At 37.6% G+C, this 20,270-nt stretch overlaps 1 protein-coding gene across 1 annotated transcript; it reads right to left on the reverse strand.

Moving 5' to 3' along the window:
* Positions 1-4,939: 4,939 nt before the first annotated feature.
* Positions 4,940-18,024, reverse strand: mob3a (MOB kinase activator 3A). The gene is made up of 4 exons (XM_038282404.1): positions 17,804-18,024; positions 14,574-15,092; positions 12,895-13,097; positions 4,940-5,361 (listed from the first exon to the last, which is right to left on the reverse strand). Exons 2-4 carry the CDS (start codon positions 14,989-14,991, stop codon positions 5,332-5,334), a joined length of 651 nt encoding a protein of 216 aa, XP_038138332.1. The 5' UTR covers positions 14,992-15,092; positions 17,804-18,024; the 3' UTR covers positions 4,940-5,331.
* Positions 18,025-20,270: the final 2,246 nt, after the last annotated feature.

The following is a 20,270-nucleotide window of genomic DNA, read 5'->3' on the forward strand; positions in this document are numbered from 1 at the left end:
TTCGCTCAGCTCTCTCTTCACCAGGACAGACCGGTGCAGCGTCCGCATTATTGCAGCAGCCGCACCGATCCGTCTATCGATCTCCCGCTCCATTCTTCCCTCACTCGTGAACAGGACTCCAAGATACTTGAACTCCTCCACTTGAGGCAAGGACTCCCCTCCAACCCGAAGGGGACAAGCCACCTTTTTCCGGTCGAGAACCATGGCCTCGGATTTGGAGGAGCTGATTCTCATCCCGGCCGCTTCACACTCGGCTGCGAACCGCCCCAGCGCACGCTGTAGGTCTTGGCAGGAGGGAGCCAGCAGAACTACGTCATCCGCAAAAAGCAGGGACGAGATCCGCTGTTCCCCAAACCAGACCCCCTCCGGTCCTTGGCTGCACCTAGAAATCCTGTCCATAAAAGTTATGAACAGGACCGGTGACAGAGGGCAGCCCTGTCGGAGTCCAACATGCACCGGGAACAGGTCCGACTTAATGCCGGCAATGCGAACCAGACTCCTGCTCCGCTTGTACAGAGAACGGATGGCCCCTAATAAAGGGCCCCTGACTCCATACTCCTGGAGCACCCCCCACAGGGCAGCACGAGGGACACGGTCGAATGCCTTCTCCAAGTCCACAAAACACATGTGGACTGGTTGGGCAAACTCCCATGAACCCTCAAGCACCCTACAGAGGGTGTAGAGCTGGTCCACCGTTCCACGGCCAGGACGAAAACCACACTGCTCCTCCTGCAGCCGAGGTTCGACAATCAGCCGGACTCTCCTCTCCAGCACCCTGGCATAGGCCTTTCCGGGGAGGCTGAGAAGTGTGATTCCCCGATAGTTGGAACACACCCTCCGGTCCCCCTTCTTGTGGAGGGGAACCACCACCCCAGTCTGCCAATCCAGGGGAACTGTCCCCGACCCAGGATGACCATCTTTTCGTTAATCCAGTTCTGGTCCAGCTTTAATTTGTTTCTACAGTTTTTGGCACAGTTACTGCTCAGCACACCGACAGTGATCATAACCGACATGCTTTCAGATCTTTGACAAAAAAAGACTATTTATTATTTCTTTATAATTTAGGACCATAAAACGTTTCACGGTGGATCCTATTCTGAGACAGAAAACAAACCCCAGCCATTTCCCATGTGTTTGCTTTAACTATTGATAAAATTTTAAGTGCTATTTTTATTTTAGGTATATTTCTATGGAGTGAATTCTGTTCCACTATTGTTGCAAACAAACACGTGTTTTAAATGGAAATTTTAAAAGTTTTTAATCAATGAGAGCTTTTAAGAGTAACTTAGCTGTTTTCTATGTGTTTTTTTCCCCCATTTCTTTTGGTTTTTCATTTCTTCATATCTTATTTTGAAAAAAGAAAGTAAAAAAAAAAAAAAAGATTAACTTTTTTTTTTTTTTAAAGAAATAAAATATGAGAAAACAACAAATTAATTCTCAAAACCTTTTAGGAGGTTAATCAATTTTATTGGTGGATAGCATTTTTTAAAATTTCAATAAAAAAAATTTAGATTTTGCTTCCAACAACAATAAAACAAAATTCACTATATTTTAAATGTGACTTATATGAAAGCCAGAGCTGTAAACTATTCAGCTTCTTATGCAGGGCTTCTGTTTAATTTGATCATTTAGAACCAAACTAGACCAAGTTTATTGTTCTCTGATGACACAGTGAGCAAATGATGACAGTCAACACAGTTGTTATGGATAAAACTATTTTAAGAACAGTTTTTTTTTTATTATTTAATTTGTCTTTTAAAGGCATTAAAGATAACTTAATTTTACTTTTGAACTCAAGTACAATTTAGAACCTTTACTTTTTAAGTTTTACTTGAGTAAAGGAGTTAAATCAGCTCTTTTAACCAAGTCTTTTTTGCACAGTCTGTACTTTAAATAAAGAATGTGAATAATTGTAACAGCTCTGACCGTATTATAGTAGTACGGTAGTTATACTTTATTACTTTTGAAAAAACAACTTTAATGTAGATCTTTTGGCTATTCTGTCAGGCTGGAGCTACTTCAGTGAAAGACAAACATGTTTAAACCAAACACACCTGAAACCACGTGTCTGCTGAGACTTCTGGTTTGTAAACAGGCTTCATTGTCCTGATGTTACTTTCAGTCTGCTGACCGTCCTATTTAAATGGCAAGGGAACATACAGTAAACAGTGGATATTTTCACAGGAAGTGCTCTGCAGCGTTCTAATATTTACACATAACCTACTGTAGGTATAAAACTGGAAAAGGTTTGTAATGTCGAACAGATGTTATGGTTTTTACTTCTGCCCAAATGTATTTTGTAATGATGAGATTATATTCCCAAATAGCCTATTTATGAAATATTTTTTTCAACTCTCACCTAATTCATCTTTGGAATGAATACTTTTCACTTTTACAACACTAACATTATAGTGAAGTACATAAATGACATTTCACAGCCGAAAGAAAAAAACGTTTTATAGATTGGAATTAAAATAGAGATCGACCGACACAACTTGTTTAAGGCTGGTGATCCATGGAGATAATTTTCTCCTGATGATTTTCGGCTCATTCTTAAGAGTTGACATTGCTTTTTCTTCTCCCATTTTCTTGATTTAAAAACAACAATTGAATAAAGAGGCAAAGCATTCACATCAGGAGATCTGAAGGCCTGGCTGCTCAACTAATGCAGTCATTTCCAAACTTTTCTTGTAGGATTCTTTTTTGTTTACAAGAAAGTCTTAACGGCCCTCCACCTACTTCAAACACTTCAGCGGTCCATCTAAGAAAGTAAAAAACAACAAATTGAATTAGGCAATAAAATACTATGAAACTGCTTTAAATTGCTAAAACTATCACTTTTAAAGAGCAATTCTCAATAAATAAATAAACCAATTAACTCAAACTATTCAAATTATTTTACCATACCCTCCTGTGCACCACCCATAGGGGGCGCATTACCCAGTTTGTGAACTACTGTGTTAATGAACAGATTACAGAACATTACACAGGAAAAAATGCTAATATCAGTCAGGTGATGTAGCGGTCCATCTCAATTAAAATAAGCATTCTTCTATTTTAGTGCTTGGTGGTGGCAGCATCATAATGTGGGAATGCTGCGACGAGACAATGGATGGAGCTAAATGCACAACTATTAGAGAAACCCTGTTAGATGCCACTGGGAAAGGGCAGCATTGATCTGAGAAGCAGTGGAGAGGCAGTGGTACCTCAGGAGGAGCAGCACTGCTCAGGTTGAAGAAAATGCTGCCAGGATATGGCTTGTTCTGCATTCTATAAATCTGCTCTATGTGGAAGAGGGGCAACGAGATATTATTTATTTTGGATAGAAAACAAGAGGAAGTAAACACAGCAAAAAAAAACAAAAACAAAACAAACAAAAAAAAACTAGAAGGAGCATCTCTTGTCAGATGAGCCCCAAACTGAAATCTCTTTGGCTCGTTTGTCATGCATCAAGCTCACCCTGCACATCGCTAACATAAAGCTAACCCTAAAACACAATCAACCCTGTACCTGCAGCGACAGTGAAAAGCTTTAGAAATAAGCCTGTTCATTTCTCACCATCACCGTTTGCCTTTGTTCTCATACAGTTTACCTCACCAACGCCTCCATTTGTGAACAATTTAGTGTTACACCCCACACAGCGCAGAGGTGGATGCTTTATTTCTAATATAGATCTGCAGCAGCTGCTATATATCTGCTATACAGTAGATATTTGGAGCTCAGTTCCTGCTGGAGAGGAATCTTTGGAAGTATGGAGAGAAAAATGTTCAGCAGATGTTTTTTTTAGAAAATTGAAAGGTTTTTAGCATGCAAAATGTTGACCTAATGTATGCCTTTACTATTTTAAAGCCTATACTGTTACTTTTTGTAAAGCCTGTGGTGGGAGCCAGGAGTCTGCTATTGTAAGAACTGATGGGGAATTTTATTTAATTAACAGATAATCAGAAATCATCCTATATCACCTAAAACATGCTCAGTTTTCTCTTTAAAATTAATTTCAATTCAGTTTATTTATGCAGCGCCAACCACCATTTCAAGGCACTTTGTAGAGACAATTGATTCAGATCATCCTGAAAAATCTGTTTTCTAAACCCAGCTGTCACTGACTGCAGTATTTCCTCCTTGTAGATGTATATTTTCTAGAATATCCATCTTATTGCCCTTAAATTTAGTTTTACTGGAGTTTTCTGGAAATAAAATGTCCTCCTACAACTAAAGCATGCATTTTCCTGTAAAATGTAACAAAATTTTATGTTGCATGTTTTCTTTTGCTGTCCGGAACTTCCTAAATAGTGCATATAAACTTGCTGCCCGTCATCAATGTGATTTGTTTTATCAAAACAAACCAACGCCTCTACATCGGAGCAGAGTCCCCCCCCTCCCACTCGGGACCTTTTGTTGACCCAGTCAGGAGGGCCTCATTCACAACAAACTGTTCTCTGTTTCCATCACAGTACAGTCTGGCCTGTTTCTTACATAAGCGGCTTAATCCAAATCAGCACTGCACTTCAGGCCCAGAACTGGTGCACTGGGCGGATTTGAATAGAGCTGCAGCAGTGGCTGTTGCTTTTCCCTGATGCTGGCGGTGTCTGGCGCCACCTAGTGCAGGGTTTATGGACATAGCTTTTAGAGCCATGTGACGCTTCCCCAGTGTCACGCCAGGCTAAAGTCTCATATAACCTCCGTCTGCTAAGCATAGCTGCGACAAACAAGGCAGCTTTGACACCTAAGAAGCAGACGGGTGGCTGGAGGCCCAGAGTGTAACAGAACACGCCTCTGATTACGTCTGGGCCACTAAGAGACCATTACAGACTTTAACTCATCCACACCGACGGTGTAAGTTTAACATGATCTAAATAAAAGGCAAAGGAGTCGGCGTGCTGGTATATAGACCTGAGAACCAGGTGATAAACATCAACACAAACCAACCGATTCCACGTAAAAAAGATTAAAGATCAATTTAATGGAACAACAGTGATTTTTAAGACTTACAGTAAGAAATTAAAATCAAATTTTACATCATTTTAAACTGACAGGAAGAAGATAACATTTTGGAATGACAATAAAACAGAAAAGCCTCAACACAAGCAAACCCAGCTTAATACTGTGAATTCTCTGATAACATGTCTGCTTTTGTTTTTCTTAAGAAACCGATTGCCTCACATGAAAAGGTTCTTGCTTTAAAACCTACAGAATGCGGATAAAATAGATTACAGTACTTAAATATAAAAATAGACTCTCTGCTTCTGCTTCACTCTCTGATTCGGTCTTGGAGATGGATGGATGATTGGAGATGGACAGATGGATGCTCCTGCCGTGTCCACAGGCCTCTCAGTGGCACATCCGAGAAGTCATCTCTTTCTGTGGAAACAAAGACACACATCCTGGTCAGTTATTCATCAGAAAACCCCCTTTGGTCAACGCTAAATACTATCAGACTTGTAGGTCCAAACATGACAGTCCAAAACTGCATCTTAAAACACAGTTTCAGTTAAAATGTATAAGCCATAGTAAACAGAATTATTACAAAGAGACCGATATAAATCAGAGGTTTGTTTCTGTTCATGGAGAGCTTTTGAAAACCCAACATTCAGTTTTTCAGAAAAAAAAACAAAAAAAAAACAACAACAACTAAAGGTTACAGAGTGATGGTGGCTAAAATTAGAAAGAATAGGCAAATATTGGAGCTTTTTGTTTCTGAGGAATACCAGGAGTAGAAATTTATTGATCTCACAATGGAGACGTTCACTTGTGAGATCAGCTCTTATAAAAGAACAGGAGCTGCACAAAGGACGAAAAGGTGCATGAAGTATATACAGTGCATACAGTGGATGGTAAACATATACAGTATCTCATTTACAGTGAAGTGGTGGCAGGTAAAGTGTGGTGTCTGGTTTGCTGAAGAGATAAATAATAGAAGTCATTGCAGTGTTATTACACCAGGTTATAGTGCAGTGGCATTGTAAAATCGAAAGGAGTGACATTATGGGTTGGTTTCTGGAAGCTATACTAGAAAATACTCCATAATTCTGAGTCTTTGTAATGGTCAGATACAGAAATTAAATGTGCTAAAATAAAATCATAATTTGTAAGAGAAGGAAACCAACATCATCCTGCTGAAGACCATCAGTGACACAGACAAGAACAGTAAAACCAGTCAGACTGCACTCAGCCATGCCTTGAAATTCCTCCTTTGAATTCCCAAAGGGAGCGGGGTGGGGGGCCTTCTTCATGCATTGAAGGACTTTTGTGATGTAATAGTTTGTAGTAGTTTTCCATTTTTTTATACATGAAAAAAACAAATTTAATCCAGAAATTCAATGTAAAAAAAATGTTTGAATAATAAAAAAAAAAAGGTTTTGAGTGCAACTTTTCTGATTTTTTAAAATTATTTTGAAATGCCATTTGAACAATTTTTGAACTGATTTTATATTTATTTAGTATTTTTCATAATAATTGTTTAGCAGGAGTTTCAAATTACAATCTTTTCAAATTGCATTTTTACTGATCATCACATTAATCTTCATCCTTTTCAGGAGAGATCAGTGAAGATGCAAACTAAGGAAACACTGGTTTAACTCTCTGCCTTTATTGCTTTCTATGCATGTTTTTACATTTCAAAATGTGGGAGGCATCAGCTTACAAGATAAAATCTTAGATTTTTTCCTGCTTATTCAGATTAATCAATTGTTCTCTTTTTTTGTCATAAGAAAACATTATAAAAAAAATTTTGCAAAATGTTCTTTAACTTCATCCTCTCCTTCTGAGAGCTGACCTTTATTCAAAGTGCATCTAAATCCAACCAGAGAAGCACGCTTCTAAAATAAATCTGCAGGCCCGTTGTCATTGACAACCATTGTTATCTGACAAAACAAAATGTTTACAGACACTTTTTTAGTTCTGAGTCCACATATTAAAGAAAAAAGAAAGGAAACTGATGTTACTTTGAGCTACAGAAGCCAAATGAATAAATTAGTGGAATATAATCTTCCTAAATGTTAGATTTGAATGAATTGTTTTATCACTCAGCCCCTAGCAGTACCAGCAGATTTGTTGCAATATTGGCAGCAGTGAGCAAAGACAGAAAACATGTTTTATGCAGCCAAACCCACATAATGCTGCAAGCTACTATAAATAAGGAGTGTTGGCAAATTATTATAAACTCTTTATATAATCACTTTTTTTTAAAGCAGTATTTTCTTTTAAAGAAAAGATTGCTTGAATTGTTGACAAAGTCTCCTCAACTCCAGAGAACCACTTTATGATCAATTATCGGAGCAAATAACTACAGGAGATTATTTTTGTCCCCCAAATACCATCTTTATGGTGTAATCAGGCTCTTTACTACAGGAATCATGTGGGTTTGATTTATTATAGAATAATTAAAGCAGGACAACTTTTACCATCTGTTTTCCTTATATTATTTCAGCTTTATTCTTCTAAAGTAACCATCAGACCACAGAAAATCCCTCGTCTTTTTAGAGCAGCACAGATGTTTTACAGAGCTTCTTGCCACTAATCACATGAAAGAAAGACATTCATGTTTAAAACACAGAAAATGGGTCAGAGAAAAAAGGGTTAAAGCCCTGAGTTTACAGTTCAAGCAGCTGATAAGAGAGACCTACTTCTTAGATGTTAGAAAATGTCAAACCCGTATGCTACAGCAGAAAAACATGTCGCTTCAAATCCATAAACAAGTCCCTAAGAGGGGGGAGGGGTCATGATGTTGAGCATACCCAGAAGGGGGGCATCAGAAAAACTAAAGCGATGGTATATTTGAAAGGAAAATAGAGAGAAACTGTACTTTAGAGCCAACTAAAATGAACCTACAGGTCTCCTGTGTTTATTTCCACAGGTGGAAGTTTCTGTTTTTAAAAAGGGCAGAAAATAGTTTATTCAAGCTGGTCACCTGAAGACAGATCAGGGCGCCTTACTTCTGTCGCCTGCTTTAAGACCATCAGCTGCAGGTATGTCTTGGTTAAACAGCAAATCATCCAAACCTTAATGACTGTTTTCTGAGTCGATTCAAAAGACGGACATCGTATTATTTAGATTCAGTGGAGGGATGTATTTTAAGCATTTATTGAAACTAATTTTAATTAGGGTTGTCCCGATCCAATACTCTGATTGAAAATAAGACCCATATCGGGCAGAAAATACCGGAGTATACCAGCCAGAAACTAAAATCGCAGATTTAGGCAAGCTGATAGAAACCGCCCACTTCTGTTTAGAGTTTCTGTAACCATTGATTACCAATACATGCATAAAGGTTATCATAATTATTATTATTATTATTATTGAGTATTGTTTTCTGAATAACATCACTTAAACTGTTTTAACGTAACACTATAAAAGTAATAATAAAATAATGAATGGTTAATCGTATCGGGTCAGTATCGGTATTGGTCCTTACTAAAAACTGTAACATTAGAATCATATCGCAAAAAAAAGAAGTTGTAATTATGATAATAATAGTTTACAGCTGACGATGAAATCTTAATTCTCAGGAAATGTAAAGATTTAACGTCTAAGCAGAGAGAACTTGATTGGGCCTCCATCAACTTTGGTCATTCAACAAGATTTTGGTATTTTTGGTCGTTGGGGGGGAGGAGCCAAGTCCTGTTGGAAGAAATCAAACGAGCATCTCCTTTAAACTTGTCAGCAGAAGGCCTATCCCCCAAGCTGTTGCTTTTCCTCGAGGCATTCCAGCACAGTCGGGATTTATTTAGTAACTGCGTCAATGGCGACCATTCTGGTAGTTCAGTGGTACGGCCAGTAGATGGCGCCACATTTGTTAAGGGGTGAATTTAGGCTTAAAAAAATAAAATCAACACACTATAAGGACTGGAGCTTTGAGTATAAAGCCTTATTTTATCATAATTAACTGGATTGTGGTCTTTTAGGTATAGGTGTTTAACTTTACTACATTATATTCCGAAATTAAGCTACTTTTCCCCGATCCATGTCCCAAATTCACACATTTATTTGTTGCATTAAAGCTGTGGAACCAATGAAGAGCCTGGTCTCAACTCTCGCTGAGCTGAAATAATGAGCCAATGAAACCTCATATTTCATTAGAAGCTCTGACTGCCACGATCTAACAAGCTAACAGGTGTTAGCATTCTTCTTCCTTACCTTAGGGGCGTATGTAGAGTTTTGTGGTGGACATTTCAGTGGATATCAGCAGCTTATAGCCTAGTGCAGCTTATATATCTACATTTCCGGTTAAAAAAAAAACTTTGTGGTGGTGGTTTATGGTTAAGTTTGCTCTATAGTCTGGAAAATACGGTATGTACCTTAAAGAAAAATGAACAAATCCTCATTGACAGCCATATCGGTCCTGTTAACCATATTATTAATGTCACATTCAACATTTCCGTGAGACTTTATCTCAAACAACATTGTTGAGGACGCACAGTGATAGGGCTGATAACATTCAGCTCTCACATGCTCCCTCAATGACTCTTTCAGACCCTTCTGGCAACTTGTTTTTTTGGTTTTGGTTTTAAAAAAAAAGCATCAAGTGACTTTTTCCTGTGCTGTTTAGGACTTTTGCAACAAGTAAAAGCATCGATCAATCTTAGTTTCCTGTCTTTGAGCCGTTCCCACCTCTAAACCGCAGACTGAGTCTCAGCAGCGTCATCGTGCAGCAAATCCTGCCTGCAGTCAGAGCAGGGAGGAGACAGACTCTTCAGTTTCCAACTAAAAATGAGTAAATCTTCCACTGATTAAACCCTAATTTACAGAGTGGGATGCAAATATAAAGTAAAAATAATCCTTAACATAGTAGAGGATTTCATAAGTTAATAATAATCAGATCCTTGATTCGCAAACTACCTCTATCAATTACCCCCCTCTTCTACCATGGATGCATCTGCTGTCTTTTAGTTGAATTTGATAACATAAATAAATGAATTCATGCATTTTGGATTCAAGTAGAATATTAACATACACTTATAATGACGTAATAAAGTTCATTTTTAGTTTTAGACCTATTTAGAGTGGGTTTGTTAATCACTTTCCACCTTACAAGTGTTCATTTTCCTCTCTGACAACCTGGGTGACAGAATATCCTAATTTTTTGATGATGTCATCAAACAACTTTTTTAGACTTTTACACGAGCCAAAGTGAATTTTACTATTTTAAATATGGGGCTGCCACAAAAACATGCAAAATAATTTTTTTTTTGGACAGTGCAGTTTGTTTATCTAGCAATACTGTTTAAAATAAACAACATATTTGTTTATTTAAGTAGTATTAGGTATTGTGTTTAAGTGTTATATTGTGCTTTAATATAAAGATTTATTTATATAGTGCCTTTAATGTTTTATCTATAAAAGTTAGTTACTTGTACTCTCAACTTAATTTCTTAAAGGAATAGTACACCCAAAACATGATTAGCCTTCATTTTCTACTCACCCCCATGCTGAACAACACCCTGGAGTACTTTTTTGATATCTCAAATGCATCTGGAGATCTGGGAGGCTTCTTGCCGTCTGCTGACATTCAAATAATGGAGGTCTATGGCGCCCGAGACAGAAAGGTCCATAAAAGTCCACAAAAAACGTGTCAATATTCCTCCATACTGCTCGTCCAATGTATTCCAAGTGTCCTGAGTGGGTAGCATCCAGAATTTACTCGAAACGAAGTCATTTAGAATGTTTTTAGAGCATAAACAGTAGTGTATAGGATTTCCTGAAAGCGTGCACACGCGCGCTCACGACGCTACGGAAGCCGGCAGACCAAACCAGATGAAAGTGCGCATTCAGCGTCTGCTCTGCCAATAATGCAAGCATAGAAGAAGAAATGTGCTGTTTATCTGTGCAAAGAAAGAAACAACGAAAGAAAAATATCTGAGGACTTCAGTGTTGAGGAAGAGCATGAGTTCTTTGCCGAGCTGAATGCACTGGTTTGGTCTGCCGGCTTCCGTAGCGTCGTGAGTGCGCGTGTGCGCGCTTTCAGGAAATCCTATACACTACTGTTTATGCTCTAAAAACATTCTAAATGACTTCGTTTCGAGTAAATTCTGGATGCTACCCACTCAGGACACTTGGAATACATTGGACGAGCAGTATGGAGGAATATTGACACGTTTTTTGTGGACTTTTATGGACCTTTCTGCCTTGGGCACCATAGACCTCCATTATTTGAATGTCAGCAGACAGCAAGAAGCCTCCCAGATCTCCAGATGCATTTGAGATATCAAAAAAGTACTCCAGAGTGTTGTTCAGCATGGGGGTGAGTAGAAAATGAAGGCTAATCATGTTTTGGGTGTACTATTCCTTTAAATCGTGTTTACATAAACAAAGCAGTCAATGGTGACTGAGTGAAACCAAAGGGTGAAAACCCAAAAACAAAAGAATCAATACATATTACTCTTAAGAGAAGTCATAAATAAATCCTAGCAACTGTATAAAAGAAGAAATCCAGTCGTCTGAACAGCCATTACTTCTGCAATGACCTTTAATTGAACTGAACTACTAGAATAGATCATTTCTAATTATACTCTACTTTCTAGAGACACACATGTATCTAAAGGTGTTACTTGAATCTTTAAATAACCAAACAAGGGATTTAAATAGACTTATGATTGTTCTCGATTAATGGTTTATTGTTTCATAATGTAATGGAGGGCATTGGGCAAAATATTTGTAACATGTTAGAAAAAGACATGTTAATATTAGCACGGTAGAGAGGGGGGCTCTTGGAGTTCATGCATTTCCTGGAGCCAAGCTTTAACCTTTCAGAGCAACCGAACCACCTGTTTAAAAGCGCTGCTGAAAGAACAAAGTCTCTCTGCTCACCGAGCGCAAGCTTAGGCTAAAAACAGGAAACTATATCAGTTAGCGTCCACTTCATAGAAAGGAAGTGGCCAATAGTCTGACAGCATGTTTGAGCGACATAACCTGTTTGAAGTGATTGCATTATTTTTCTGTTCATTAGAAATTAGAAATATTTCACATATTTTATATATATTTATTTCTATTCAGTAACCAAACAGGTTCTTGCTTCGTCACATCTCATAAATATGTATTTTCATAATGTGTAAGACAGTTTTTGTTTTGTTTTTTCCCTTGGCATTTAATCCCGCTGGCAGAACAAGTTGTTCAAATTTAAGGATTAACTATTTCCTCGAAAAATTCAGCATATTGTTGGGAGGGGAAAAAAAAAACAACGAAAAAAGATCCTCTTTTTACAAAATAAAAGGCAAGTTTTTAACGAAAATGTCGATCAGCCAGATAAACTTTAGACTAATTAATTTAGGGCTGCAACTAACGATTATTTTGTAAATCAATTCATCTATTGATTATTTTTCGATTAATCGATGAATAATCATATCGCCGAAGATTCAATAAAGAAGATTTTGACGAAATTAAACCAGGTGAAACTCAAACTTTTCCCCCGAAAAAGTTCTGGTTAGAACACTTTGATGGATGAAAACATTTTTCAATATTAAACGCAAAATTTTGTATACTTTTATTTATGATCTTGATATAATCACTGCTCTAATTGAGTCGATCTGTCAGCTAAAAGCTGTTTTAGCCCTAAATGAAATAATCAATAACTTCCACCCCTAAGCCTTACATACAGCCTATTAAAAGATGTAGTTTTCTTACAAAAGTGAAACAATAATTTGTGAAGCTTCGTATAAAGTTACTAAATGTTATAGTAATGTAAAAAGTGTATAATCCAGTGAGTCTCAATTATTATTTTTGCAAACATCTGGTTAATCCTAAACATGTTTCAATCTAATTTGATCATCTGTGCTGATTTAAACATGGATCTTATTTACTGTACCTTTCCAAAGCAGGTTTGCTGTATAATCTGTCCTCACTTAAGCTCCATCTAGTGTTTAATTACCCTTGCTTCATGTTCAGATGTGTTGGACTCACCAGGGGTTCCAGTTCTTTGTGGTCCGTTAGGTTGAACTCAGTGACGAAGTAATAGAAATGCTTGTAGCAGGTGTTGACGTGAGCCTCTGCCCCCATCTGGGAGACACGGTCAAAGTGGTGGATGTAGACGTGGACAAACACCCGGAACAGACGTGACAAAATCTTCTTAGCCACCTGCATGAAGGTCTTAGGGAAGGGAGTACCTAGAGGAGGGAGCAGATGGACAGCACTGCGGTCAATCCATGAGTTTGTCTGCATACATCCTCTCAGCTTCCTTTGATTGAACACCAGCTGACTCAAACATGTGGCAAATGATACATATGTTTATATTTGCTTTGTTTTTAGCAACAAGCCTGGCTTTTAAATTGTTATTTGTTTTGACAAAATTAACAGTATCTGAGGAAGCAGTTTAAGCGTATGAGCACATCAGAGCGTGATTCTATTCATAGAGCACTTGGCATGGGGTGACCCATTTTTTAATCCATTGCCTGGATGTTTTTGTTGTTAAGTCAGCTGTTGAGCTGGAGCAGAGGGCATATGCATGCATGCAGAGATAATATCCATCCAAGAATGCCACAGTCGCGGATTGACTCCATCCCTAATGTTTGCCACGTGAAACACAGAAGACAATCTAATGTATGCGGCCTTGCAGAGCGTTTCACATTTTATTCTATTCTCCCTGAAGAAACCGTTCCAGGTCATTAAACTGTAAACTCAGGCTTATCAAATACAGAACAAGCTAATCACTTTTCTTTTTATAAAAAAGAAACCCTCTGTATTATATAAACTGTGATATCTGCTGAGCTATTCTCATGCACATTTCCAAAGCATTAGCTGTTCTAAACTTTCTAAATTATAATTTTGTTACCGTATTAACCATTTATTAACTTGTGGCAAAAATCAATTATGTTTACTGTAACAAACATCTCTACTTTACATCATGTTTGACTTTTTTCTTTAAACTAAAAGAGACTATAGCAGTCTGTGCTGGCTGCAAATGAAACATTTGAAAGTTTAAAACCAGCATGGTGCTTAAAGCTTCTGCTTTAATGTCAAACTAAACTGGTATACATTCTGTCTGGTGAGCTTGCAAGGGAGGAAGTGGTCTTAAATGCGGAAGAACTTCAAATTGAGCGACGGTCTGTAAGGTTCCAGTGTGAACCGCAGCAACACAAGCGTCGTGCATGATGAGACGCAGCTGAAAGTAAACAGTAGAGGTTTTAAAAGCTTCCGATTTCAGGCATTAAATGCTCAATATTATTCCTTAAAAAACACAGCTGGTTAGGATTAGAAAAGAAAAGATGTGCATATATTTCCAAGTATTTTGGCTCATCCTAAACGCCTGTAAAACCGCCTTTATAAACATAATTTTTCTTCTGTTCTCAGTAGGGTAACAGCCCAGAAACACAAAGCATCAAATTACAGCCAGAATAATAAACAACCTTTTTTTTAACTTGGTGCTATTGTAATATTTTTCCCCACAGAGAGAAGTTTAGGAGTTGAGATTACCGTAATCCTTTGTTATTACTGTGTTTCAGACAACCATTAGAGTTTGTCTGTTGAGATCTAAAAGCCTTAAAAAGAGCAGCCTGGATGCCATAAACAGACTTTGCTGAACCATAAAAGATATTCTGCTACAATGAGTCCCAAACAAATCCAATGGTGAATGAATCACTTACCGACGTTGGTGGGGAAGATATTCTCGTTGTTGATTTGTACCTCAATCCAGTCCATGAGCAGGCTCATGTACTTTGGCGCCGACAGGGCGGTCGGCCTCTTGTACTTGTGCTCATCTTGCCAGCGGTATTCGTACTTGGGCCCGCCGGACATGACGGGACAGGTCTGATCGGTGCACGAGTCACTGATGGTGCCATAGATGAGGTTGATGCGGTTGAAGAAGTCCACCACGTGGACGGCGACCCAATCGTTGAGGTCCTCGCCGTGAGGCAGCTGCACGGCCTGCTTCAGGTCCAGGCCGGCGTTTAGAGACGCCTGCGCCTTCTTGTGTAGCTCGAAGCGCTGTGTGCCGGGCTCGAACTTGCGTTTGGGCCGGAACGTCCTGTCTTTGTTGAAGACTTGCTTCAGGGCCATGGACATGGTAGATTATTCACTGTCGGGATGAAGGAAGTCTAAAGGGCGCGTAAACAACCTGTGCAGACTTCTTCCTGAAGAGCTTCTTTTGGTATCGGCTGCTTATCCTGCATAAAGTGAAAATAAAAGTAAGAATCTGATTCATATAACAATATTTAGAGGCAATGATTCCTGTTAAATGTTGAATTAATTTAGCAGATGCTAGGGTCTCAAGGTTTTTTTGTTGTTTTAACATTTCGGCTAATATTTGATTTTTCAGATTTAACACAAATATTGAACGTACTTCCTTGACACTTTTACTTTTAGCCACTAGGGGCACTGGGTCTGTAACTTCCAGGTTTAATCTTCCTGAAAGCAACTTTTAGCACAGCCCTGTCACACAGTAAAACTGTCTTCCTCTGTGTTGGAGAAGATTCTCGGTCATCCAGGTCATAGTCCTTTCAAAGAGATTTAAAAACAATCCACTGGATGTTGTTTCCAAGTTTGAAGACGTTTTGCTTCCCATCCAGGAAGCTTTTTAAATTCAAATGTCAGGAATAGCTAGCAATGTTAGCCTGCAATAACAAAAGATGCTAAACGACCTCCATTCCAAAGCGGTGGTCCCGTTCGTCCATTTCAATTTCTCTGTTTTCAAAACAAAAAGAAGGCTTTAATGGGTATAAAACCTCGAACTGAACGTTATTCCTGATATTTTGAATTGAAAAAGCTTCCTGGATGGGAAGAGAAACGTCTTCAAACTCAAAAACAAAGTCCAGTGGATTGTTTTTAAGTTTTCCTCTGTGTTAGGAACCGCCTAGCAGACCAGTTTTGCCCAGTGGATTGGGACGTCATGCAGTTAGTTATGAATTAAAGGCCACAAGTAACGCTCTAGATGAAATACTACACCAGGGAACCAGAAATATGTCTGATCAGTGTTAGCTTAGTTAACTATAGTGTTCATGGGGAGCTCAGACTGCTGTAAAGCCACACTCTGGGCCACACGACCCATTTAATGACAAAACCCGACTCTTTCAAGTTAAAGGAGCTTTGGAGAAGAGCAGCTTACATGGAGCATCGATATACACCACCGATTTAATAACTAATTCTTGTGAAATGGATTTAAATTAAGTTGCCCAAATTATTTACTTTTGTAGACTATTTATTGCAAATTATTTAAAGTATGTTGCAGACTGTTATATTTGTTGTTTGTATTTTGTTTAATTGTATTTGCACTTTGTTTTGCAATTTTTCAACATTTACGCAGAATTGCTTTAATTAGACCACACAAGGTGCAGATTCTATCAAAATAGGAAAATGTTTTCATTTAATAAGGAAATGAACAACAATCTTTGTTAAAAAAATGATGGATGAAAGTTTGTTTTTGATTCTAAAGCACAAAAACTAATACAGTTTTTAAGGTTAAAAACTCCACAATCATTAACGCATTAACAGAGGTGATCTTTCAGCTACAGAAAAGCATGACTACATTATTATGAAATGAAAAATATTCTGATCATTAGGCAGGGAGACGATTTGTTGAAGGATATTTTGTTGATAGTTGCAATATTTCAAAAATATTTACTTTAAACTAAGCACCGTTTTGGGGATTTTAGGTAACGGACCTTTACCTGCTTCAAATAAATTATCCAGATTAACTACTGAAAGAGCTAAGTTAATCCTTAATAACAGATTAGTACAAAGTTGTATTTCAATTGTGTGTATTTTTACAAAACGTTTAAACTGTTTTTTTTTTTTATATATATATTTTAGGTTCAAAACTAGTTTCCTTTTACCTTTAAAGTCAGTTTGAACCAAATGCAAGTAAAAAAAGCCTAGAGTGACCTGAGATGTTGGACAATAACAAATAAAAATGGACAAAATAACAGTTGGCTCAATTTTTTCAGCTGAGGAGAGAAGTTTTGAATGGTACTGATAAAAAAATATGTGTATAGATATATATTTAAGTACATACACAAAAAATGATCAAAATCAGAAATGCTGCTAGTTTATGAGACTTCAATACTTGAATAATAACCAACCGTATATAAAAAAATAAAATAAAAACATCCATATATATATATATATATATATAGTATGTTAGGGGGAAGGCAAAAAATGACATCTTTTTCAAACTTTTATATAAAGACAAATGTATTAATCGTGTAGTTTGTTGTAATTGGATTACATAAGGGGGAAACAGAAAAATTAAAATTTAAGTGTATTTCTTTGACAGATCTTTGTGCATCCTGTCCATAATGTGCATCCATCCAATAAAGCTTAGATGGTTAATATGAGCAGCAGCTTTAATTTAACTATACTTTTAAATAGAATTAGAATAGAATGATTGATGCAGGTAAAGCAGGCGTACTTCCACATTTGAGGTGAAACAGGGTTTCCGTGAGTCATTTCCTTTCCCAGCGCCCTGAAGGCACCACCATGCTCACTAACCATCAGGACGAAGCCTGTTAGCTTTGCAAACGCTCATTAGTGCGGTTATTTGGGCTCAGTCTGAAGTATGCGCCCCAATAAACCTCCGTATCAAGGCGGATTTGTGTCGTTTTGGCTAATTTTCCAGGATGAAACCCGGAGATTAAGCCAGCGGGGCACATGACGACTGTTGGTGAAGTTTGTCCGTGACGCTAGAAAACGCGCTCCGACTTGTTGCTCAAAAACACATGAAAAGCCGCCTCTGAATTAGACAAAAGAAGCCAAACATACCAGCACTAAATCCACATTACATTTATCATTACAGTTATCACGAAAAGCGTCCGTTATCTGAGACGGTCTGATCAAACGGTGACGAAACCGCACCAGTTGAAAGCCACTTTCCCGAACTTACTTGTTCCGCCTTCCTGTTTCCTTCGGTCTTCAGCCGAAAAATGCTGCGTAAGATCGTCGATAGGTTTACGTCAGCGATATATACGACCTACATTATTCGGACAGGAGGCTAGACATGCTTTAAGGTTGTGATAAATCAATAAACATGTCACTATAATCAAGAAACTAAACGACTCCTCCCTGCGATACGAAAAGTATAGCAGCACAATGTTAGCGGTGACTCCGCCGACTTCCGGTTTGGACTTTCAAAATAGTTGGGGGGAAAAAAATATGTATATATATATATAATATACATATATAAAAATATGTATATATATATATATTCTATTTATTCAATAATATATATATATATATATATATAGATAGATAGATAGATAGATAGATAGATAGATAGATAGATAGATAGATAGATAGATAGATAGATAGATAGATAGATAGATAGATAGATAGATAGATAGATAGATAGATAGATAGATAGATAGATCTATCTATATAGATATATATATATTAGGGGTGTAAATCACACCCATCATGGTGATTCGAATCAGTATCAATTTCCTGACCTGATGATTTTATTATTTTTGATACTAAGGAATCCTCCATGTTTGTCTTTCCTACTGATTACACAAGTGTGTGTGTGCAAGCGGAAAGTGGATAAGAGGATAGTGGCAACGAGGAAGCGAGGTAGGAGGGCAAAATAGGTTTTGCACAACCGCAGGACGAGAGTCAGAATTACCCAGGAGCAAATGGATAAAAATAGACTGAAGGAAGAAAAAAAACATGGATCGATACTCTTGCGGATGTGTCGATGCATCGGATCATCGGCTGCTGATCGACAAAACGCCCCAATTATATATATATATATATACATATATATATATATATATATATATACATATATATATATATATATATATATATATATATATATATATATATATATATATATATATATATATATATATATATATATATATATATATATATATATATATATATAATTTATCTATTTTTCAGCTTTCATTGTAGTGACACTGTCACAAGTACAGTGCAATGAAATTAACTCTCTGAAATTTAACCCATCCCCTTGAGGAGCAAAGGGCTGCCATTGTGCAGCGCCCGGGGGGAGTATGGTGTCATGGGGCTTTGCTCAGGAACCCAGAGTGGCAGTGGGGCTCAAACTCAGGACCTCAGGATTTCAAGCATAATGCCCTAACCACTAGGCCGCTTTAAACTACCTCAGTGTGCATGTATCCCTTTCGTCATGTAAAACAAATGTTTTAATTACTTTTTGGTGTTTTTTTGAAACGTATGGCAATCTGACCTCAAAATGATTTTTTTGTACATGACTAAAGGGATACACGCCCATCAAGGTAGCTTCAAGTCTATTTTTCGTATAAAACTAAAGGGATAAACTCAAATCTGACATTTTGCGCATGTGTATCGACTATGCTGAACTGACAGAAGGCCGCCACTTCCCATATTCACTCTCTGCATTTAACCCATCCCCTTGTGAATCAGTGGGCTGCCATTGTGTGGCGCCCGGGGAGCAGTGTGGGGTTAAGGGTCTTGCTCAGGGACCCAGAGTGGAGGATATAGGGATCGAACCATGTACTTACAACCTGCTCAGAGCACAAGCGCACTGCTCTAACCACTAGACCAACACTCCACAAATGTGTCCCTTATTTGTCTTAATAGATTTTTTTGTATTGTTAAAATCAATGATGACGTGATTATCAATTAATATTAGCCCACTCTGAACCAGATTTGACATACTTCTCAGGGAAATCTCCAGTAAAAAAAATCTGAGATAAATATAAAGTGTTTTCATTTCAGCTCACCAGCAGGTGTTCATAGATTTAATAGGTCATCAGGGCTCTACATGTATGTTTTGAGATATTACAACCAGTCATTCTATGCTCAAAACATCTTTATGTTTATTTAAGACACATAAGAGGAAATATTCATGTAGACTAGGCTATGAGCAAGAAAGAATTAACTATTCTTTTTATTATGTTCGATATAATATTCTACTAAATTATATTAGACTTGAAATTATGTGTTTTCCTAAGTGTCCTACATTTCATATACCGGTAGTAATTTTTAAAGTCAATCTTTTTTATTTACTTATAAAACCTCTTGGCAAATAAAAAATAAATAGTTTCTCTCTTTTACCTGCCATATTTTCGTAACTAAACTTCAATCATCTTTATTTTTGTAGAATAACTGTGTGAGAACCTCCATGTTTCATTTGAAACTTTCTGGTACTGATTGCAAGGATCTAAACAGAAAACTTTATTTTGAAAATCCATACACCAACTTCCATGATAGTTCAATGGTGCCTGACCAGACAGAGCACTTCCTCTGACACAATGTGTCACACAGAGCATGAAAAGGGGGCCTATCAGCCTAATCTCATTGAGCTCAAAGTAAACCACAGCTTAACATGTTTCAGCCTAAGTTGATCT

This window comes from Cyprinodon tularosa, unplaced genomic scaffold (assembly GCF_016077235.1).
Source record: "Cyprinodon tularosa strain WSP-4 unplaced genomic scaffold, ASM1607723v1 ctg182, whole genome shotgun sequence".
Classification (NCBI taxonomy): Eukaryota; Metazoa; Chordata; class Actinopteri; order Cyprinodontiformes; family Cyprinodontidae; genus Cyprinodon; species Cyprinodon tularosa.

Coding starts and splice junctions, on each gene's coding strand:
- mob3a (XM_038282404.1), bottom strand. CDS start 14,991: ATGTCCATGGCCCTGAAGCAAGTCTTCAACAAAGACAGGACGTTCCGG. Junction 13,098..14,573: donor TATCTTCCCCACCAACGTCG/GTAAGTGATTCA, acceptor TCCCTCCTCTAG/GTACTCCCTTCCCTAAGACC. Junction 5,362..12,894: donor ACAAAGAACTGGAACCCCTG/GTGAGTCCAACA, acceptor TTGTTTCCACAG/AAAGAGATGACTTCTCGGAT.